Here is a 24509-nt window from a genome sequence, read left to right on the forward strand (position 1 = left end):
CAAGCTACAAAGAGAACCGATACGGGTTTGCTATGTAGAACCATTCTAAAGTTGGAGGGATGAAAATTCTTCCTTCCCACGGTATATATGACGCCAACAAACAAGTGGTAAGACCACCGCATGCGTAATGCGTTGTGGGCTCGGATCCCACCTGCGGCAAGTTCTTTTTGGTACACTTTCATTTCCCTTTATTTCATCATTTCTAGGAATTCAACATTCAACTCACTACTCATCAGACCGACATCACGCCTGCGCATCGCACTTCATCCCGTCATGGCCATTCAAAGGCTGTTTATCCTCCTCCAGCTCGCACCTCCGCTCATCTTAACTCTTTCTTCATTCAAACAGCGAAAGACTGGAATAATCTACCTGCTGAAGCGGTGCACCACTCCAGTCATTCATCGTTCAAGGCATTTATTGAAAATATTATGTAAATATGCCCACCCCTCATGTAAAACTCCAAATGGGGTATTTGAGGTACCAATAAATAAATAAAATAAATAAAAACAATGTCTGCAAGTAATCTCCGCTTTGCTTTCCTTGGCTGATTGTATGTTCCTCTTCTTGTTTCCTTGGCTTATTGTATGTTCAACTTCATCTGCGGAAGACCAACATGAAGATAATGGCATACGTCATGCATCCTTCATAATAATTTCAATGTTGCCGAAAAACAATATTCATCATGCATTATATTTACCGAAACATTCAGTGCAGGACAGACATGCGGCGCTCTCGCCCAGCAGGTCAAGGCTAGATGAAGACCAAATGGACACTGGATGTTAAACACATATGAACAAATTCATCATTTTGCCACCCATCCACATGGAGTTTCATGCACCTATTATGCGATTATGTGTATTAGGAGCTTTTTTAATCATTTTCCCACTTCATGCAACCAGCTAATACCCTAGTTCTGCTGCTGATCACAAGGTCACAGGTTCAATTCCAGACAGCGGCAGCTACATTTGAATAAATACAGCATGCTTAGGCATTTGTGTACCACTCTTTAGTTGCGCATTAAACCGAACCTTGTTATAATAAAATCGCACATCCAACACGAAAATGTTTTCGTTATATGGGATATCGATGAAAAAAAAACGAATAAAGAACCCTTGCGGTACCAGAAGATGTGATCAAAAATAACGCACAGCGCGAAGGACAAGGACTGCGATATACGACATACACAGCGCTGACTTCCAACAATATTTTATTGCGTTGCCACATCGTGTGTATATATATATACAAGAAAGGGCATGCGCAGAAAAGATAAGACAGTCACATGGGGTGTTCTAACAGCAACTCACTGAACTAAGAGCATGGTCACCTGAAAAAAATCAAAAATAAAGCATTACGATTTCTGTCTGTTTACATAGGTGACTTCACCAGGTGTCAGCGCGATAGAGGGGGCACTAACGCAATTACTACCAAGTTTTCTGATGAAATCAGCTTCCACAATTTCCCGGGTGAGCTGTGAGCTGTGTCTCGCTAAAACTTCAGTATCTTCAAAGAATGGCACGCAGCCGCAGTCCCGGCAATGGATGCCCAAATGGCCTTGTACAGTGCTGTGGACGTTGTTACAGTACTCTCTTAGTCGATCGTTTAAGCACCTGCCTGTCTGTCCAACATATTTACTGCCGCAGACAAGCAGTACGTCATTGTTCACAAATACCATTGTTCACAAAGCAAGTGCTGCAGATAACCTATTCGGAGCCACGTGCGCCTCTCCGCGCATGCGTCGATGGTCTCTCTTTCTTTCTTTCTCTTTTCTCTTCTATATATATTTCCAAGCTGGAAATAAAGCGTCGTCTCTTTGCTCTGCGAATCGGCCTGAATTTCATCGCGTAGCTGCCAGCTTTTGGCTGGTAGAACGTAACAGCAAGTAATTGGTCCAAATGAATACACTGCAATCGATGGAGAATATGAATGTCTAAAACCAATTAGAAGACGCGCAGAACGGGCTTACCACCGCAGTGCAAGGCACTATGACTACAAGATGACACAGAAAGTTCAGTCAACTTCGCGCAGACGCTTACAAAAATTGGGTACGAGAAGATGGCGAGAATACTGCGCGTCGTTGTCTCCGTTTCCCCCAGGTCCCAGAATATGGTCAGTTGTCGGATCTTTTAGTGGTCCAGTTACCCAGAGCCATCCCTTCCGAGCCCTTGCCGTAGCTCGAAGCACTCCGGAAACAGCTGACGGATTCTGTCAACTTATATCCAGACGAGGATTTCCGTTTACTTGCCTACAATTTACAAGTTCGACGACACTAGCAGAATAGAAGGTTCGTGCGTGCTTTCTGTCACAACATCCTCAACTTGACTGTGAGTCTAGCTTAAATGAATTGAAATGTGCTCTTTCGTCATGCTGTACAAAGACAACCGCAGGCCCAGATGGTGTTATGTGTGTGATGCTAAAGAACCGAGGTCCAGTAGGAAGAATGGCTCTTTTGGAGATATTTAATGATATCGGAATGAGAGAGACTCTTCCATATTCGTGGAAATTAGCTCGGGTAATTCTAGTACAAAAACCAGGAAAGACTCCCCTTTGTCCTGACTCATACCGACCCGTCAGTTTCATAAGCTGTTTTTCCAAACTAATGGAGAAGATTATAGAAAGTCGACTGCAATGGTGGTGTGAACACACAAATGACCGGTTTTGGGCAAAATTGGTGTACAATAGATGCAGTATTAGACATTGCCACATGCGTCGAACTTGAACGAAGTTGCGGAAATGTGACAGTAGTAGTATTTTTAGACATTGAAAGAGCATTCGACACTGTAAGTCCCATACACATCCTTGCTGTTATGTTAGAGCTTGCCCTACATGGTCGAACACTGCGATGGGTATCAAATTTCTTGAAAGACAGAAAAATATTTATGGAAACAATCGAAGGAGAGAGTAACTATCACAGCATCACGCAGGGCATCCCGCAGGGCAGTGTTGTCAGTCCGTTTTTATTCAACTGTGTCATGGCAGCCTTGCCTCTAAAACTCCCGTCTGGTCTACAGTATTCGCTGCACGCAGATGACATCTGCATATGGGCCTCTGGATCACATATACAAGACATTCAAACAACGCTGCAAGAGGGTCTTGATAGTATCGACACCTTTTTAAAAGAAAGAGGCATGAGTCTTTCATACGCAAAGACAGCCGTACTTCCTTTCACTAGACGACAGCTGAATAATTTCCAACTTACGCTTAATGGGCAAACTTTGATGTTTGTGAAAGAGCATAAATTTCTTGGAGTTATTCTTGACCGCCAGCTGACACGGGCATCACACATCCGCGCAATTGAAACGCAGACCAGTGCAGTAATAAACGTACTTCAGCGACTCGCTGGCACAACGTGGGGGGAGGGGGGATCAGTCTCTTCACTACTACAAGTTCAGAACGCACTCATAAAACAAAAAATTGATTACTCGGCACCTGTTATCTATGGTTTATCGCAAACTCCTGAGGAACGTCTTCAACGTTTACTGTCAAGGGGGCTGCGAGTGTGTCTTGGAGTTCCGCAGGCTACCTCGAGTTCTGTAGTAATTGCTGAAGCTCATCACCCACCATTTAAAGTCATACTAACGGTAGAAACATGCCGACATATTTATCACATCTTAACCAAACACGAGAAGCATCCATTAAACCTCGCGCTTACCGAAAGAAACAAAAGTAAAATTCACGATGTTGTTCGGGAACATAAAGCATAATTACCTAGATTTCAATTATGCAAACTCCATTTTAGTAACCCTCCCTGGATGTTTAGCATGTCCTAATATAGAATTATCGGTCGATGGGATTATATCTGAGAGAGACATGTTCATGGTAACCGCACAACAACTGGCACGCTTCCAAATTTACTCATTATATCCCCAGTACATCCACGTGTATACAAATGGTTCGTGTCACAAAAATTCCTAGAATTCAGCATTCGTCATTCCACATTCAGCGCTAGTGCAAACATATAAATTAATCCCGAGAGACATCTTCCACCGTGGCAGAACTGTTTGCAATCCTGTGTGTTTTGCGTTTCATAACATCAGAAAAGCATTCGCAAAAACGGATTATCTTTAGCCATTCGCAAGCCGCTCTCACATTACTACAGAGCAACAAGAAACATTCTTTGAACACTTTGCTATTGTATGAGAGGCTCAAACAACTTACAAAAGCAAGCGCAATGAACTACGTAATTGCATTTCAGTGGATACCTGGGCACTGCAATATTTCTGGCAATACTGCAGCGGACGCAGCTGCGAATCGGGCACACAATAACGCAGAGGCTATCAAACTTCCCCTATTGCGTAGTGTAGTCCGTCTGATCCTGAGACAGATTTCCTGTCGCCTCAGCAAAACTACCTGGTTTCATCAGCAAACTGAAAACTCGGAGTTATACTTTATAGACCCATTTCGACTGCTGTCGAAACCTCAGCAGTCATGGAGGCATTACGGAATCAGGGTGTAGACGAGCCGTATGTAAAAATACTGAAAGATATCTATAGCGGCTCCACAGCCACCGTAGTCCTCCATAAAGCAAGCAACAAAATCCCAATAAAGAAAGGCGTCAGGCAGGGACATACGATATCTCCAATGCTATTCACAGCGTGCTTACAGGAGGTATTTAGAGACCTGGATTGGGAAGAATTGGGGATAAAAGTTAATGGAGAATACCTTAGTAACTTACGATTCGCGGATGATATTGCCTTGCGTAGTAACTCAGGGGACCAATTGCAATGCATGCTCACTGACCTGGAGAGGCAAAGCAGAAGAGTGGGTTTAAAAATTAATCTGCAGAAAACTAAAGTAATGCTTAACAGTCTCGGTAGAGAACAGCAATTTACAATAGGCAGCGAGGCACTAGAAGTCGTAAGGGAATACATCTACTTAGGGCAGGTAGTGACGGCGGATCCGGATCATGAGAAGGAAATAATCAGAAGAATAAGAATGGGCTGGAGAGCATTTGGCAGGCATTCTCAGATCATGAACAGCAGGTTGCCATTATCCCTCAAGAGAAAAGTATATAATAGCTGTGTCTTACCAGTACTCACCTACGGGGCAGAAACCTGGAGGCTTACGAAAAGGGTTCTACTCAAACTGAGGACGACGCAACGAGCTATGGAAAGAAGAATGATAGGTGTAACGTTAAGGGATAAGAAAAGAGCAGATTGGGTGAGGAAACAAACGCGAGTTAATGACATCTTAGTGGAAATCAAGAAAAAGAAATGGGCATGGGCAGGACATGTAATGAGGAGGGAAGATAACCGATGGTCATTAAGGGTTACGGACTGGATCCCAAGGGAAGGGAAGCGTAGCAGGGGGCGGCAGAAAGTTAGGTGGGGCGATGAGATTAAGAAGTTTGCAGGCACGGCATGGCCACAATTAGTACGTGACCGGGGTTGTTGGGGAAGTATGGGAGAGGCCTTTGCCCTGCAGTGGGCGTAACCAGGCTGCTGCTGATGAGACCCATTTATAACCCTATCAATTGCGGAAAATCTAAGAAACAACAGAAAATTTGAAACATTGGTACAACGCTTGCGTCTTGGTACTGCATTTACGAGACACTTCATGTGCAGGATAAAACGTGTCTCTAGTCCGCAGTGTTCTTGTAGCCATCCAGGCTAAGATGTACATCATCTCCTCCTTGAGTGCACGAAATACGATCCACAATGAAGGGTACTGAAAGCAAATTTGGTGCTATTAGACAGACTATTCACCCTAAAAAAGATACTTGGCCCATGGCCAACCGCGGGCCTTCAGAAAGTAGCACTTCTTGCTTCGAAAAAGTTTTTAGAGGACACCAACATTTTGGGAAAATATTAAGTTTCAGATTATCCTAATACGCTAAGTTAGTAACATAGATGATGTACTGGGTTTAAAATTGATTTATGTGGTGATCGCAATTTTCACGCTATAGGTATACTTCTGTTCTGTATATGCAGTGTATTACATGTGTTGTGTGTCTTGGCTGTTCAAGATATCTGACTTTATATATGCGCATATATATGCGTAAATATACCTGAATCGCAAAGTTTTGTGGATGAGTTCAGTACACATACGCATATATAAAGCCAGGTATTTTGAACAGCCAAGACACACAACACATGTAAGTGTACCGAGTAAGCGATTTCTTATGTGTGCGTTCTGAACTTATAGTAGTGAAGAGATTGATCCCCCCTCCCCCCACGTTGTGCCAGCGAGTCGCTGAAGTACGTTTATTACTGCACTGGTCTGCGTTTCAATTGCGCGGATGTGTGATGCCCGTGTCAGCTGGCGGTCAAGAATAACTCCAAGAAATTTATGCTCTTTCACAAACATCAAAGTTTGCCCATTAAGCGTAAGTTGGAAATTATTCAGCTGTCGTCTAGTGAAAGGAGGTACGGCTGTCTTTGCGTATGAAAGACTCATGCCTCTTTCTTTTAAAAAGGTGTCGATACTATCAAGACCCTCTTGCAGCGTTGTTTGAATGCCTTGTATATGTGATCCAGAGGCCCATATGCAGATGTCATCTGCGTGCAGCGAATACTGTAGACCAGACGGGAGTTTTAGAAGCAAGGCTGCCATGACACAGTTGAATAAAAACGGACTGAGAACACTGCCCTGCGTGATGCTGTGATAGTTACTCTCTCCTTCGATTGTTTCCATAAATATTTTTCTGGCTTTCAAGAAATTTGATACCCATCTCAGTGTTCGACCGTGTAGGGCAAGCTCTAATATAACAGCAAGGATGTGTATGTGACTTACAGTGTCGAATGCTCTTTGAATGTCTAAAAATACTGCTACTGTCACATTTCCGCAACTTCGTTCACGTTCGATGCATGTGGCAATGTCTAATACTGAATCCATTGTACACCGATTTTGTCGAAAACCGGTCATTTAATTGTAAAACACATTTGTGTGTTCACACCACCACTGCAGTCGACGGTCTATCATCTTCTCCATTAGTTTGGAAAAACAGCTTGTGAGACTGACGGGTCGGTAGGAATCAAGACAAAGGGGAGTCTTTCCTGGTTTTAGTACTGGAATTACCCGAGCTAATTTCCATGAATATGGAAGAGTCTCTCTTATTCAGATATCATTAAATATCTCCAAAAGAGCCACTCTTTCTACTGGACCTAGGTTCTTTAACATCACACACGTAACACCATCTATGCCTGCGGTTGTCTTTGTACAGCATGACGAAAGAGCACATTTCAATTCATTTAAGCTAAACTCACAGTCAAGTTGAGGATGTTGTGACATATAGCACGCACGAACCTTTTGTTCTGCTAGTGTCGTCGAACTTGTAAATAGTAGGCAAGTAAACGGAAATCCTCGTCTGGATATAAGTTGACAGAATCCGTCAGCTGTTTCCGGACTGCTTCGAGCTACGGCAAGGGCTCGGAAGGGATGGCTCTGGGTAACTAGACCACTAAAGGATCGGACAACTGACCATATTCTGGGACCTGGGGGAAACGGAGACAACGACGCGCAGTATTCTCGCCATCCTCTCCTACCCAATTTTTGTAAGCGTCTGCGCGAAGTTGACTGAACTTTCTGTGTCATCTTGTTGTCATCCAGCCTTGCACTGCGGCGGTAAGCCCGTTCTGCGCGTCTTCTAATTGCTCTTAGATATTCATATTCTCCATCGATTGCAGCGTACTCATTTGGAACAATGACTTGCTTTGTGCAAATCTTGAAAGACTTAGAGAATATATTTGCAAAACCTTAAAAATTCGTATTTTCGCCCAATGAGTTACTTAAATAGTAACGAAAACTTTGCCAATTAGTACATTTTGAGTAGCGCCGGGTCCCTTCACTCCGTATGAGACGATGTTTCACCAGTATCGGAAAATGATCACTTCCGTGCGTTTCTATGTCCGTTGACTATTCAACCCCATCAGGAAGGTCTTGTGAGCAGAGCGTAACATCGATACAGCTTGAGTAACGAAACCCCCGCAAGAACGTTGGAAAGCTGTCATTTAACACGGTCGGACTTTTTTCTGCGGCATACTCTATAATGATTCCGCGGCAATCACTTTATTCACTGCTCCAGATGACGTTATGTGCGTTGAAGTCCCCACAAACGAGCGCATACGAGTTTGCGATACCAAACACATTCACCAAGCTGTGTTCTGATATTTTGCTAAAACATTGTAGATAAAAACTGATCACTGTGACGCTCGTATTTCTAAAAGTTATCTTGCATGCTACGAACTCCGGTATACCTAAATCGCTCGACTGTATTCAATAGGACGGCAGGTCTTTTCTCACGCATAACATCGCTCTGCTACTTCCAGCAATGCGCGATGATTTATATATAACACAGTTTGAAAGATGAAAGTCATCGTGTACGCCTGCCTCTTCTATACATAAAACGGGAAAGTTATGCTGAGCTAGTAGTTTGCGAAAATCAGCTGACCTATTTCGAAGGCTATCAGCATTCCACTGAAATATGAAAACATTGTTGTAAAGATTATTCATTGTAAGCCTGCCGTGGAGCTTTTGGTGGTTGTGGAAGCACCAACGATTCCATAGAAAGCAGTGCTTTTACCTCTGGTACGTTGTTTCCGTGTGGAATGCCACTGAGAATTGCACGCAGAGCTGTGAATAGCATGGGCAGGATCCTCTGTGCCACGAGTAAAGACGCGTAATCACCAAACGACGCTGAAGCTCCGTGTGTGATCGAAGCAGGTGCTGAAGAGCTGACTGAGATGGTCGCTGGAATGACTGGTGTGGTTGAGGCGAATACTGAGGTAGTCGCTCAGATGTTAGATGAGGTTGCTGTGTCAATAGCAGAGGGCGTTGCTGAGAAGGTCGGCGAATTTCACTCGATGCCTGGGCGAGATGAGTAGTATTATCTGAAGGTGGATCATGTCACTCGCTGTCAGAAAGTTGTCGACCTTAGTGCTTTAGAGCTGCAGAATAGTTCATATTGACCTTTTGCTCTTTTTCTTTGTTGGGAGTTGGAGGCGCGTATCTTACAGCATCAAGGATGGGTGGGTGCGCATTACAAAGAGGCAGCCTTCCGTATTTCAACTCATGTCTGCGTCACCTTGAGGCAGCTCGGCTCTGTGAGCACCCGGAGAAGGAAGCTGTATGGTTTCCGCCACAGTTGGCACACTTTGGCTGACACACAGACTTGCACTCTGAATGGTTGTGGTCTTCTGAGCATATATTGCAGTGACGTGGACTGCGACAGTTCTTCGATAAATGTCCAAATCTATGGCAGTTGTAGCATCTCTGAGCAGGGCTATGATATTTTTCTACGGGATGATTCGTGAAACTAAATGCACTCGTTGCGGCATTGGTTTGTCTTCTTTGAAATGGAGAATGACGGTTCTCAGAGGGTGTTATTCTACCGCTGCGTCTTCTTGGCGACTGTAGCGCGCCTGACGACGGGCAGATATCACGCCAAAAGCTGTCAGGACGCCAACCAGTTGTTCTTCCGTATACTCAACTGGCACGTGGCGTATCTTGCCAACATTCTTGGTAAAAGATGCCGGAATGAATGGCTTGACTCCCAAACCAGCCACTTCGCTCATCGACAGTAGATGTCTTGCAGATGATACTGAAGTAACGTTGACAAAGAAACTTCCACCTCTATTCACGTGGAATGACTGTACCTTTTCCTTTGCCGCGGAGACAATTTCCGACGCAGCGCGGCTTTGTTTCACTTGCCGGAAGTTGCGTCCTACCTGTGAGGGTCGAAAAACAACTGGAATTCCCTCAGGCCGCTTCTTTTTATACGTTACCAAGGAGAAGGTCGTTTCATCGCAGTCTATGTCTTCATCTTCACTCAGCTCATTGGTAGATGTCCTTTCATCGTCAACCCGTGGTTTATTGGCTTCAATTTCGCTTGTCTCAGCCATATTCACTGAAGGTGCGCTGGAAGGTAGGGCAGCGTTGAAGACTAGCGTCGCCGGCTTGATGACATTAGGCGCGTGTTGTGGCACTTCCGAGTGGGGCGCCGACTCATGCGCCTAGGAGCGCGCTGTCGGAAATACGGTTCGTGCCAGTGTTTTTCGCTGCCTACCACCGTAGGCGTAATGCGCTGCGGAGCGCAGCAAAATCACGCGATATTGTACGTGATCTTCAGTACATAGGTATCCCACGGGGTGTCTGTTCTCTCTGGACAACAGCGAAGTCTCAACACAGCCCTGATTCTTCGAAGAAAACGGAAAATAATATCTCACCGAAGAAGCAGCGGCCGGTCGGAGGGACTTCTTCCTTTTTTCCTTTTGAGAGCTTCTAATCACGTTCACAGCTTTGCGGCAAAAGTCTCAGTATCACCAATCAACAATAAAAAGCTGACAATCGCTAAAGCACAGGCTAAAGAGGTTGAAGGCGAAAGCCTGTGCGCTATCGAGGCATTCATTAAATTACTTTGACATTCCCATTCAAATGCGTTGTTACTTTCTGTTACTTGTTTTCTCTTTACTTGTTTCTCTTTTTCGGTCACCCACACCTCGCCACTTATTCTGCGTGGTTAATGGCACGTTAGAACGCTCGTGGCAAGTCTATGAAGACGGTTAAGACAGATACGCAGGCTCACTGAATGATTTTTCTATTATTATTTTAGGAACCTAATCGACTAGGGTAGCTAAATGGGCTTGTATACATGGTGCCTTGCACTTTCCTGTGGCGCAGACAGAATGAGAGGAACACGGAAAGGCAAATTTTTGTTCTATTTTTTTTTATTACACAAGTGCACATTGTTAAGTTTCAACAACAGTTTTATTTCTGATTCTTGTAGGCGTACTTGTGATCGAAACGTCAGATAAGACACGTGTACAATGCTCGGCAAAAAGGATCAAAACCTGGAAAACCACGCGCAGACACTTTTGTCACCACACTGATTATTTAGAAGGGTGCCTCTTCAACGCCAACAGAGGCAATCGAGCTTTTTTATCGATAAAGAAGTTGGTGGGTTACGGGCACTTACGCCTGAATTTTGGCGCCACAACGCCGGGCGGTCGTCGGCTTTTTCGACCCATGAGCCATCTATTCTCCTTAATATATTCAATCTATAGGCAGAGTTGCTGTCGTCGCAGCTGCTGCTGCTGCATAACAGCCTGCATGTGTCCGAAGTTTCTGGAAAGTTATCGATGCTTCTATCCGCTGTCTGTTGTAGCCGAACGTTGTGTTATCTGATTTCATCGCTTGACACGAATGGTGTAGAACATTTTAGAAGGCATGCGGGTCCCAACGTTTAATCTGGAACATTCGATGATTGCTGTATAAAAGCCGACGCGCTTGACCCGCTGATCAGATTTTCGACGATCGCCGAGCGTGTTCGCCGCTATCGTTGCGCTATAAGTGTAGCCTGTTTTGTGGGCACAGGTTCGCCCAATAAAAGTTAGTTTTGTCTTTCACAGTACTGCTACTGTGTTATTCAACGTCACGACCACGTGACATCTGGTGGAGGTGCTTGTGCGTTCATGTACCGAACGCCCCCGCAAAGCCGCGATCCAAGCCCGAAGCCCGAGGACAAAACCAACGTCGCCCAAGACCAGCGAGCTAGCCGCCGGCTGCAAGGACTGCCCCCAGAGCACGGACTCCTACCTGAGACGTGCAGGAAGATCGCCACCAAGTCCACCCCAATGGCAGCCCCAGCATCCCCCGTCGTGCTGCAGCAGCCCAGGGAGCCCCCCACGTTCCGCGGTTCAACATTCGAGGACGCAGAAAGCTGGCTTGAGACATACGAGAGGGTCGCTGCTTTTAACAACTGGAACAGCGAAGACAAACTGCGACATGTCTTCTTCGCATTGGAAGACGCTGCCAGGACGTGGTTCGAGAACCTAGAAGCCACCTTGACTACCTGGGAGCTGTTCCGAAGCGGCTTCCTGAAGACATTCACAAGCGTCGTACGCCGAGAGCGAGCCCAAGCACTACTGGAAACCCGAGTGCAGCTGCCCAACGAGACCACCGCGATTTTTACAGAAGAAATGAGCCGCCTATTCCGCCACGCCGACCCGGAAATGTCCGAGGAAAAGAAAGTCCGGCTACTAATGCGTGGTGTTAAGGAGGAACTTTTCGCCGGTATGGTACGAAACCCACCGAAGACTGTCGACGAGTTTCTTCGCGAGGCCACTAGCATCGAGAAGACACTCGAGATGCGAAACCGGCAATTCGACCGCCGCACCAACGCTACAAACTATGCCGGAGTTCAATCACTGGCCTCCGAAGACCTGCGCGAGGCTATCAGGGCAGTCGTACGAGAGGAGCTTCAGAAGATCTTCCCGTCGTCGCAGCCTCAAGTGGCCTCGATCGCTGACATCGTCAAAGATGAGGTTCAGCGGTCGCTTGGAGTCCCGGAGGTGCAACCTCAATTACCGCAACCCCAACCCGAAGCGATGACCTACGCCGCCGTCGTACGCCGTCAAGGCCCTCCTCAGCGACCGCGCCAGGGCCCTGTAACGCCGCAATTTCGTCGTCCGCCGCCGCCGCCGCCAGCACGACCACCCGTCGCCCAGCGCACCTACGCGAGGAAGACGGACATTTGGCGTGCTCCTGACCACCGCCCGCTCTGCTACCACTGCGGAGAAGCGGGTCACGTCTACCGACGATGTCCGTACCGGGAGATGGGACTGCGAGGTTTCGCCGTCAACACGCCGCGTCCACAGCTTGGAGAGCGCCCACGTGACATCGCCGATTACCTCGCCGCTACTCAGTGGAGCCCTCGACGGCCATCCCGTTCGCCGTCACCAGGACGCTACCTGTCGCCGCAGCGCCGACCATACACTGGCCCAGCCCGGGGCCGATCAGCGAGCCCATATCCGGAAAACTAAAAGCAGCAACCGATGGAGGTGCGGTTGCTGTTCGTCGAACTGACGAAGATCCTCCGCCGCCGACGAAGACGACGACGAAACGATCTCGACGACATAACAACGACACGCCGCCGTCCCGACGAAGTCAGGAAGGCAAGACTACACCGACGAACGACGACTTGACGACGCGACGTTCCAACTTCAGTTCAACACGACGCAGCCGTGATCCGACGCCACGACCTAACTGCAACGCCAGACAAAGAACCACCGACCTCGACGTGCTTCTCGACGGCCACGCAGTCACTGCCTTAGTCGACACAGGGGCTGATTACTCCGTCATGAGTGGACACATCGCCGCCCAGTTGAAGAAAGTTAAGACTGCGTGGGAAGGCCCTCAAATTCGAACCGCTGGAGGACACCTCATCACGCCGTCAGGAGTCTGCACGGCAAGAATTACCGTTCATGACCGGACTTACCCTGCCACCTTCGTTATCCTCCAACAGTGTTCACGAGACGTCATTCTCGGTATGCACTTCCTGAACCAACACGGCGCAGTCATCGACCTGAAGTCGAAGTCAATAACGCTGTCGGAAGATAAAGCGATACCGCCGGAGAGCCCTCGTAGTCACCACGCCTTGAGTGTGCTCGAAGACCAAGTGAGCATCCCGCCCCGCCCCAGCATTGTTATTTCGGTCGGCACCGAAATACCCGCTGACGTAGAAGGTGTCATCGAAGGCGACCAACGTCTCCTGCTAGACCGTGAAATTTGCGTCGCAAGAGGGATCGCTCGACTGCATGGAGGGAAAACTGAAGTGTTGCTGACAAACTTCAGCCAGGAGTTCAAGCACATCAACAAGGGCACGACGATCGCGTACATCGAGGAAATTGTGGAAACCGGTAATGCGTTTGTCCTCTCGGATTCCGCCGCATCTACCCCGACGACCATGGTTCCCGAACCAGACTACGACATTAATCCAAGTCTCCCAGTGATTAAGCAACAGCAGCTCAGAAGTCTGCTCCGACGATACAAAGGCTGCTTTTCGACGACATCGAGGATTCGACAAACACCAGTCGCCAAGCATCGCATAATCACCGAGGAGTACGCTCGACCACTCCGCCAAAGCCCTTACCGAGTTTCGCTGCGAGAACGCGACGCTATAAGAGAACAAGTCGACGAAATGCTGCGCGACGACATCATCCAGCCGTCGAAAAGCCCGTGGGCATCCCCTGTTGTCCTGGTGAAGAAAAAGGACGGAACCCTACGTTTCTGCGTCGATTATCGTCGTCTGAACAAGATCACGAAGAAGGACGTATACCCCTTTCCACGGATAGACGACGCATTGGATCGGCTCTGCAACGCTAAGTACTTCTCGTCGATGGATCTCAAGTCTGGCTACTGGCAAATAGAAGTCGACGAGAGAGATCGCGAAAAGACCGCCTTCATCACGCCAGACGGCCTCTACGAGTTCAAGGTCATGCCATTCGGACTCTGCTCGGCACCTGCAACTTTCCAGCGCGTCATGGACACGGTGTTAGCAGGATTGAAGTGGCAGACCTGCCTTGTTTACTTGGATGACGTCGTCGTCTTCGCCGAAAATTTCGACGATTACCTTAGGCGGCTTACGACAGTACTAGAGGCCATCAAGTCATCAGGGCTCACTCTGAAGCCAGAAAAATGCCGCTTCGCTTACGACGAGCTTCTGTTCCTAGGCCACGTCATCAGTAAATCCGGAGTACGCCCCGACCCCCAGAAAACAGCTGCCATCGCAAAGTTCCCGCAGCCCACCGACAAGAAGGCAGTGCGTAGATTCCTTGGCATGTGTGCCTACTACAGGCGCTTTGTCAAGGACTTTTCACGCATCGCCGAGCCGTTGACACGTCTAACTAAATGTGATGTTGAGTTCAAGTGGGAAGCGCCGCAGGCCGACGCATTTGAAGAACTCAAACGACGCATGCAGTCGCCGCCTGTACTTGCGCATTTCGACGAGTACGCCGATACAGAAATCCATACTGACGCCAGTAGCCTAGGCCTCGGTGCCGTTCTAGTCCAGAGGAGAAACGGAGTCGAACAGGTGATAGCTTACACTAGCCGGTCGCTGTCAAAAGCGGAAGGCAACTATTCTACGACCGAAAAGGAATGCCTCGCCATCGTTTGGGCTACAGCTAAATTTCGCCCTTATCTTTATGGCAGGCCATTCAAAGTCGTCAGTGACCATCACGCGTTGTGTTGGCTAGCGAGTATAAAGGATCCTTCAGGACGACTGGCGCGGTGGAGCCTCATACTACAAGAATACGACATCACTGTAACCTACAAGTCCGGACGAAAACACTCCGATGCCGATTGCCTATCACGCGCCCCCATTGACCCGCCGCCGCTAAATGACGAAGATGACGACGCCTTCCTTGGCATGATAAGCGCGGAAGACTTCGCTGAACAGCAACGGGCAGACCCGGAGCTAAAAGGCCTGGTGGAATATTTGGAAGGGCACACCGACGTTGTCCCCAGGGCATTTAAGCGCGTATTATCTTCCTTCACGCTTCAGAACAATCTCCTCGTGAAGAACTTTTCACCAGTCCGCGCCAACTACCTTCTTGTTGTCCCGTCAGGACTTCGTCCAGAAGTATTGCACGCCCTACATGACGATCCGACCGCTGGACACCTCGGTTTTTCCCGGACACTATCGAGGATACAAGAAAAGTATTATTGGCCGCGCCTGACCGCCGACGTCGCCCGTTATGTCAGAACATGCCGAGACTGTCAGCGACGCAAGACACCGCCAACAAGGCCAGCCGGATTACTACAGCCAATCGAGCCTCCTTGCCGACCATTCCAGCAGATCGGGATGGACTTGCTGGGACCCTTTCCGACGTCAACAACCGGAAATAAGTGGATCGTCGTGGCGACAGACTACCTTACCCGCTTCGCTGAAACTAAAGCACTGCCGAAAGGTAGCGCAGCCGAAGTGGCAAAATTCTTTGTCGAAAACATCCTGCTTCGACACGGCGCCCCGGAAGTCCTCATCACAGACAGAGGAACGGCCTTTACAGCAGAGCTCACCCAAGCCATTCTGAAATACAGTCAGACAAGGCACAGGAGGACCACGGCCTACCACCCGCAGACGAATGGTCTTACGGAGCGGCTGAATAAGACCCTCGCCGACATGCTAGCGATGTACGTCGACGTCGAACACAAGACCTGGGATGCCGTCCTGCCGTACGTAACATTCGCTTACAACACGGCGGTGCAAGAAACCACACAGATCACGCCGTTTAAGCTGGTTTACGGCAGGAACCCGACGACGACGCTCGACGCCATGCTGCCCCACGTCACTGACGAAGAGAATGTTGACGTCGCTAGCTATCTCCAGCGCGCCGAAGAAGCCCGACAGCTCGCCCGCCTACGGATCAAGAACCAACAGAGGACCGACAGCCGACACTACAACCTCCGACGACGCTTTGTTGAGTACCAGCCCGGCGACCGTGTTTGGGTTTGGACACCGATACGCCGACGAGGACTCAGTGAGAAACTACTCCGACGCTATTTCGGACCCTACAAGGTCATCCGACGTATTGGCGCTCTGGACTATGAGGTTGTGCCAGACGGCATTTCGCATTCACAGCGACGTCGCGCACGACCTGAAGTGGTCCACGTGGTGCGTCTTAAACCATTTTACGGACGCTAACGAACTTTCCTTATTTTGTTTTTTTTTCTTTGCTATGAGTGCTTATTTATTACTTTCGTTTGTTTGCAGCATCGGGTCGATGCTTTTTAAGAGGGGGGTATTGACACGTGTACTTGTCTTTATCGGGCGACAAGTATTGTCGCCTAACAAATGTTATCGCACAGCGCGGGACGCGCCTGCATGTGTCCGAAGTTTCTGGAAAGTTATCGATGCTTCTATCCGCTGTCTGTTGTCGCCGAACGTTGTGTTATCTGATTTCATCGCTTGACACGAATGGTGTAGAACATTTTAGAAGGCATGCGGGTCCCAACGTTTAATCTGGAACATTCGATGATTGCTGTATAAAAGCCGACGCGCTTGACCCGCTGATCAGATTTTCGACGATCGCCGAGCGTGTTCGCCGCTATCGTTGCGCTATAAGTGTAGCCTGTTTTGTGGGCACAGGTTCGCCCAATAAAAGTTAGTTTTGTCGTTCACAGTACTGCTACTGTGTTATTCAACGTCACGACCACGTGACAATATATATATAGTGTCTGTGTGTCTGTCTACGGTATCCGCCCTCTCCCAGTCACGTGACCGGTTTCCCACACTTGACACATTTTTTGTCCCCTTTGACATTGCAAGCGCGATGCCACCTACAGGGCAGCAAAGGGTCTGCTGATTTTGACGACCCGTCGACAATTTACTGTGCCAATAGGTAGCACGTGAACCACGCTAAATTAGACACAAACTTTGCACCATGCGATCGGTGTGATCCCACGAAATCATCAAGTTGGCTTCATGGCTGCGGGACAGCCAAGCCCAACCTGCCGGTCAAAAATATGCACATGCTCCTAAGATGTGCTCAGGTTGCTCTTGCTGACAATTTGGTATTTTCTGTACCTGAATACATACCTTGGGCTGCGAGAGGTCAATCATTATAACAGATATTGTCTTGGATCTTTTTTTTTCATGAAACAGCAGTACCACATTCATCGAAATAAAGCACTTTATGTTACCTTTGTTATATCCCATGATTTGTTGCATCGAGTTAAAGGGACCCTCACCATGCCACAAAGACAATTTTGGATATGCGCTGGAAGTTCTTACATACCCTCTAAGGACTGTCCTCCCGCAAGAATTTTACAAATTGGTTCATTACTAGCAGACAGAAATATTTCAAGTGCCGCGTACCCATGATTTCAGGAGGCGAGCGTCACCGCCAACATACACACTCTCCACTTTCCCCGTCTAGCCTCCGCAAGCAAAATTCCTTCCCTGCGCTCTCCCATATCGGAGGCGGAGGATCGCATGACGAAGACGTCACGGGACCGCCTTCATTTAACGCGACAGCGTTAAGGAGCTCGTGTCGCAGAAAACCCGGTGTCGTCGGCGTCCGCGGCGTTGGCCGTGAGCGATAAATCCCAGAAGGCTCTTCATAAATAAAAAAAACCTCTTGCAATATGGGCTGGTGGGAATCGAACCAGGGTCTCCGGAGTGTGAGACGGAGACGCTACCACTCAGCCACGAGTACGTTCCTTCGAAAGGGGACAAAATCACCTCTAGTGAATGCGGTGTTGCCTTAGAAACGTGCAGTAAAAAGTTATACTGCGGTGTATATCGGTAATTATGACCATCTAACTTACAGAAGTCGCAGTTTCACGAGTAGCGAAGTACATTTCCACTAAATTTCTTCTGCGCTCTGCGCACACACAGAGCCATCTTGCGGCAAAAACAGAAAACCCCTTCCTCGCAATGTACGGCGCTGCCCCGACACGTGGCGCGCCACTCGCCCCATGACCGCGTCCGCCTTCATGGCGCGTCGGGGCCCGGCTATCTTGCCGATCGCGACGTTTGGCTGGCGTAGCGCGTTTGAGTAGGCGGTGCGAACGGGGTGCGATAACGCTATCGCTTTCCACTCTTGAAGGCGAAGCTTAAGCGTCCTCCAATTTTTTTAAAGCACTTAGGCACCCGTTTCCGCGGCGAGCGTCGGCGTTCCACCTCGAAACCAAGCACAGCGAAAGAGGCGAGCGAACGCGGAGCGCAGCGGGAATGAAAAAAGCTGCGAGAGCGAAGAGTCAACACCCTCTAAAAGTGTTGAAGAGAGTGCGATGAAAGCGGAGGAGGAGGGTATGGCGAAAGCGTGAGAGGCGTAGTGCCGCGCACTAGGGGCTTTGCGGCGACAATGGCTGCGAGATGGCGCCGGGGTAGCGCGCTTCGTCTGTATGGAAACAAAGCGCTCCATGAGAGGTTGTCTTTGGTGGCTGCAATGAATCGCGCCCACGCGTCGACCACGCGCTTCCTCTCGCGATCTCCCAATTAGCGAGGCAGTTGCGTCACACTTCGCTCCGTTAGCAACTTGCCGCGCAAGACAATGTCCGCACCAGCCAATATATTGTGAAATGAAAACACTTACACAGCTGCGCTCAAATTTCGCATTAGGGAGTATCGTAAACGACGGCGATTCTTTTTCTCGCGTTTTTTTTTTTTTTTTGCTGACTGACGCACTTCCGGTGACGGTCTCATGCGCGAGCGAGTGCGTGCGTCTTCTTTCGCGAAGCGACCGATTTTGCGCGCTCTCAGAAGAGCGTCTTATAAGCAGTAAAGTCAATGTCACAGTTACGAGCCCTGAGGCAGACGCGAGAGGATGAAAGAGCATGATTGCAGCGCTGGAACACTGTAGAAAATAAGCTTCGTTCTCTGCGCGCAAGCGTGAGAACAAGCAGACGAAACGGTAGTACATCTCTCTTGCTACGGTACGAAGTAAAACAAATTTGCAGACATTCGGTGTGTCGTATCTTTTTTTTTTTTACACAACTCGCAGTTTTGCCCGAAACGCGAAGCATCAATTGCGATAGCAACTCAGTAAGTAGACAGCTATACGAATTAAGGATAGTACTTTTATCGGCCGTATTAACTGTAAACATTCGCTTACTAAATTAACAAGCATGGTGTCACGCGCGCACAACATGGACATCACTCGATGACCGCGGGAACTCGCTGTAAAAACGCTGGACTGAGGAAACGTGGCAGCTGCAGCGAGCGAATTGACCTTCGTGCTGCCTCTCACTTCAACGCGAACTAAGCGTCGAGAACACAGCACACACGTAGCTTTGAGCACTCCGCGCGTGTCTACAGACTACTCATTGCAGTTTACTTTCAAGATAGGGTCCTTGCGGCCGCGCAATACGCAACAGCCGCCGGAGTAAAGCGCGCCCCCCTTCCCTACCCCCGGTGCCTTGCACGCGACTACACCGTGCGCGCGACGGAATACCGCGCGCTTCCTCCCCGCTTTCCTCCCTTGCGCGCGCGAGATAAAGCCACCATCGTCTGCACACCCTCGTACGCCACCACTAATACATACAGCATACGACGCGCAGTGACGTTATTGCCATTGGACTTTATACGGAACATCACGACGACGACGGTAGAATTGTGCCTGGAGTGTCCACGTAATTGCTATCGCAGTAAAACACGCAGACATCGGTTTGTATGTTTTATTATTTCTCTAAACTTTAAATCGTCTATTGAAGCAATAGATTATACAAACAACTGATGTTGCCTCAAATAATTCTCGAAGTTGCATGTCATTGTGAGTGACGTCACAGTACTGCCTGTACGTAGGCACTCATACGAATACGTCGACTCTCCGGCTGGGAGCGCGGCCCCCGCAAGAAGGCAAAAGCATGGTGTTAAAGTTCATCTCCTTCCTCGGCGCATAGTGACGTTAATACTCGGCAGATGTAATACTCAATATGGCCAGACCTGGTGAGGGGCCCTTTAGGAAGCGGCAAGGGTGTGAAAGCTGTCATTTATATTTGGTCCAAATTTGATAAAAATATGGCAGATCTGTTCAGTTTCTTTTTCCGATACTAAAAATGCTTTTTTTTTCTGCAGGTACTCATTTTGTGCAGGTTTCATGAGGTAATTTGAAAGAAGCTTCCCTTTTGTTTTCATAATTGACAAGTAACCACTGCACAAAAATATACAAGAGGCACAGATAAGTACTAGAAAGCATAAGGCGCACAAGGATGAAAGCACTTTTGTGATTCGGCCATTATTATTTAATTAACAGCACACTAGAGTCCAGTGTTTTGAACGTGGACATAGCAGTGATCACACACCGGACAAATTTGAACAACTACGACCAAAATTTTTAAAATGTGTTCCCGACATTTACCTTCATACTGAAAGACATTATTCTATGTACAATAGGTACATCTGTTATATTGCAGCAATGCTATGGTAACAGATTTGCTGGGTGGGGAAAATTAGTATTTTGAGAAAATGAAAGAAAATCAACAAAAGCCTCATCTAATTAATAACATTCAGAAAAATGTACACCGTGCACACACATTCGAAACTTCAGTAGACTTAAGGACCAGAGACCAAGATGGTGGCACTTGAGGCCCAGGAACACCCAGTAGTCATTAAATGTGTGCCATTTGAGCACTGACACAAGTGAAAAATCACCTGCTCTATGTGTTTAAAGAATTGACATTATGGCTGAAATATCTACATACGAGACAAGAAACTTGGCAGGTAATGAGAATAATAGATCTAGATTCCAAAAATACCATATTCCAAGAATCTATTTTACGATAATTTTTCAGCCTGTGGACTCCTGTCTCCCCTTAACTTCTCTTGCAGCCTCTGAGTTGCTTTGGAACATTAAACCGAACCACTTCATAGAATCCAAGAACGAAATATTAAAAACCCCATCCTACACATATAAATCAACTTTGCGTGAGCACATTTGCATCTTGAGCACAAGACAACAAAACATGCTCAATTCATGCTCCCCTTCGTTCCCCTGAGCCTTAATTCTGAGTCAGTGCTACACATAAGCTCCAGAATTACATTACTTTTATTTTTGGAAAGCCAGCATAATTATGCTGACAAGAGCTCTTCAACAAACATAATTTTCAATTTATTATGGCAAGCCTTTATCAACATGGAAGCCCAAAAATGTAATTCAGTTTGCACAATCCAAGCAGTGACAGTTCACAAATATGTGGTGCTGCTACAAAACCAAATTAATTGTGTAAAAACCATTTTATTCACTTATCTTTCTTTCTTAACAGTAGGGCGCTATGCTATGTTTCACTTAGTGGCATAAAAGGCAGTCAGCTACACATCAGAAACATGAAATACTTGGCAACATACTTTGTTAATGTATCTTTTGGCACAAACTAAAGAAAACATAACCCAATGAGAAGCGAGAGACTAGAGAGCGTAATTTAATTGTTTAGCTTCAACACTATCAGATCAGCACAAGTATCACGCTGTAGTAGGCTAACATAACTAGGGTCCTTTGTCTTCAGTTTTTATACTATTTGAAATTCGGGGGGCGAAAATTAGGTGTTATTTTTAAGGAGCAAAATGGAGGAAAATCAGGCTATGTGTTTGTCTGGAAAAATATTGGGAAGAAATCAAGGGTTTTGTCACGCAGCAGCCAAAAGTTTAGGTTATTTTTTATCTTTTACAAGCGATTAAGACAAGCAATATTCTCCAATGTTCTACAAGGTTCTATTTAGACAAGCAAAATCACTCGCAGGAATGAACTCATCTTTACAAATCCTTGTTGCCAGGTATCATTAATAAACTTAATTTAATAATAAACTTAATAAACTTAAAAATTATTAATAGCAACAAAAAGAGATGAGTTTGGTGATCTGTTCTTCATAGTGCTCTCGGCACTTTTTACCACAGCAACAAAAGTACAAAAAGCAGTGTGCAGGAACATGTTTCGAAGGTGGTGTGATGATTTTCCTTATCTTACATGCCATTGTTGACATACATTATCACAAAAATTGAGAGCATTGTTGTCTCGATCATAGGCCTATCGGACTTACTGTCCTCATTAGCTGCAGTCATTTTACTGGTTCCCAATATACCGCACATTCTTACATATAACCCACCACCGCCCATAACCCACACCTCTAGTTCCAACAACCCCCCAAAAAAAAGATGGTGCATTTAGCCTCCGGAAATAACTGCACACAACAGCACTTAAATTTTCGCAAGAACAGTCTCCATTTGCGGATTCACAATGCATCTAAATCGTATCTTTGACCCGTGGTCAGTTTTTCGCTGCTCACCCCATGCAGGAGTGAGGAGAGGGGTGAGGTTCTCTAGGAGGTAACAAAACTGAATGATGGAGAACCTTGCCTTGAGGCATGACTCCATGGCAGCATGTGCAGAGCTGCTATAAAGCCACACCTCAAGTTGAAATTTGCATGCAACTTGCACTAGTACAACTTTACTGTTAAATTTTTAAACATTTTTGGTGTGGGTTGTATGTGCAAAAATACGGCATGCTCTAGCAACAAAATTATTGTAATACAAGCTAAATGAATCAGCCACCCCTCCTGGAGCATAACCTGCTTGGGTAAACATTCTCTCAACATCAAAGCAACCATTCACAATGCACAGAAATGTCAACACTGCATCAGTTGCTTTCCTACCATATAACTGCTGTAGACATGCATGCGACATGCGGGATGCGTGATAAAATGTGTTACTGTCATATTTGTGTACACATGTATTTATCAGGGCCAGCATGTGCTGAACGTACCATATCTTTATATATGGTTGAGTGTCAAGTGAAAATGAGGCATAATAGCATATTTATATATTAATATTAAATATTATTAGTAGTATGATATATCTTAACCACTTGCTCACAAAAGGTGGACAGCATGCGTTAGTTTGTAACACCTGCATTTTGCACGTGTTCGCCCCTCTTGTAACGCTTACAAAGGGACAAACTTCAGAGTGAAACAAAGTTTAACACTATTTTCATCAATTCATCATTTCATCAATTTCATCATTTTTCAGGGTGCAAAAATTGGGAATTGTCAGGTTTTACTAGAAAACGAAGGACCCTAACCATAACAAGCGATCACTATAATGGTAGTAATGCTGGTATAAATGCATACCATTACAAACCAGAAAAAAACTTACATTTGTACTTGTTCGCAACAACAGCTAGGAACACATCAATAGACCATAAAAAGCAACACAAAATATGGCATTCGATTACGAAAATATCGCTACTTTTCTTTCATGTCAACGATAATTGTCTCAAAAAATAAAACTGTGAAAGAAGAGCAATATAAAGAAATTATAAAATGCATGTCGCCAGATCACAAAATAGTTGCGTATAATGTACACCAGAGTGCACAACACTCACCGCACCTAGCCACTGCTGTTCCCATGTTCACAACAAGATCAACATACTGTAACATACAAAAGTATCGTATCCAAAGTAAAAATAAGTTCAGGTCACAGGTAAACTTCAGAGCTCAACTTGCTGCATTGGCTTTAAGTTTGGTGACACCTAGAAGAGAAATAAAAAAGGAAATCATCAATTAATCTTTTTTGTGTCCCTACCCAGCAGATTTCACAAAGGTTTTCTAAGGCCTGCAAATCTACCACCCTCAAAAAACCTCACTGCATTATCGGTGAATGAGAGTGATCAAATACTTGGTGAGCCTACAGCCTTTTACAAAAGGCATGAAGGGACCTCAAAAACTTATTAGCCTTATAAGAAGTTTAGCTTATTGCATGTGAAGTAAGTCAGAGTGAAAATAAATGTGCCTAGTCCATACACCTTATCAGACAATGCAGTTTAACAGAGTTTGTCTTAAGGGAGCATACTGCATTTCCTTGTCACACAATATCTCTGGGACTCCTTCCTTTTGTCAGTGAGCAAGGATTCCCAGAAGCACTCAATGAAGAGAGCCATTACTCTAGACCTTTGGGCAGTGCCAACATGCTCACCTCAAATGGGCAGGCTGTACTATTGGTGATGTCATCGACCTTAAGGCCGTCTGCAATCTCAACCAGTGTGAGGCCTTTCTTTTCACACACTTCAAACACACACTGAAAAAAAAAAGAATTGGAATGCATTTGATCTCATCCATAAACAATAATAAGTTGACATATCTTATCACAACAAACCCCCTTTGTCACACATCAAGCCTGAACCCAAAACGGCTGCAACCCAGTACTTGTAGCAGAGAGGTTTAGAAGCCGTCAATCGCCTTACACGAGCTCCAGCCTCGTACATGAAAAGCATGTGCGAGGTTGGAGATTTCCTTAATTCTTT

At 46.7% G+C, this 24509-nt stretch overlaps 1 protein-coding gene across 5 annotated transcripts in view; it reads right to left on the reverse strand.

Moving 5' to 3' along the window:
• Window positions 1-397: 397 nt before the first annotated feature.
• SCOT (Succinyl-CoA:3-ketoacid CoA transferase) overlaps window positions 398-24509 on the reverse strand; it is a 46254-nt gene continuing 22142 nt past the window's right edge. The window contains exons 14-18 of one of the 5 annotated variants that reach the window (XR_011512786.1): window positions 24182-24283; window positions 23592-23738; window positions 4673-4737; window positions 698-750; window positions 398-598 (exon numbers count right to left, since the gene is read on the reverse strand). Coding sequence is in view for 1 of the 5 variants with exons in the window: in XM_065428203.2 (XP_065284275.2) it covers window positions 23697-23738; window positions 24182-24283 (144 nt within the window). In the remaining 4 variants the exon portion in view is untranslated. Of the gene's footprint in view, window positions 599-697; window positions 773-4672; window positions 4738-21245; window positions 23739-24181; window positions 24284-24509 lie in introns of those variants that run through there. The other 4 variants (XR_011512787.1, XR_011512784.1, XR_011512785.1 and 1 more) reach the window with 4 other exon arrangements.

The sequence above is a fragment of the Dermacentor albipictus genome, chromosome 3, assembly GCF_038994185.2.
Source record: "Dermacentor albipictus isolate Rhodes 1998 colony chromosome 3, USDA_Dalb.pri_finalv2, whole genome shotgun sequence".
Classification (NCBI taxonomy): domain Eukaryota; kingdom Metazoa; phylum Arthropoda; class Arachnida; order Ixodida; family Ixodidae; genus Dermacentor; species Dermacentor albipictus.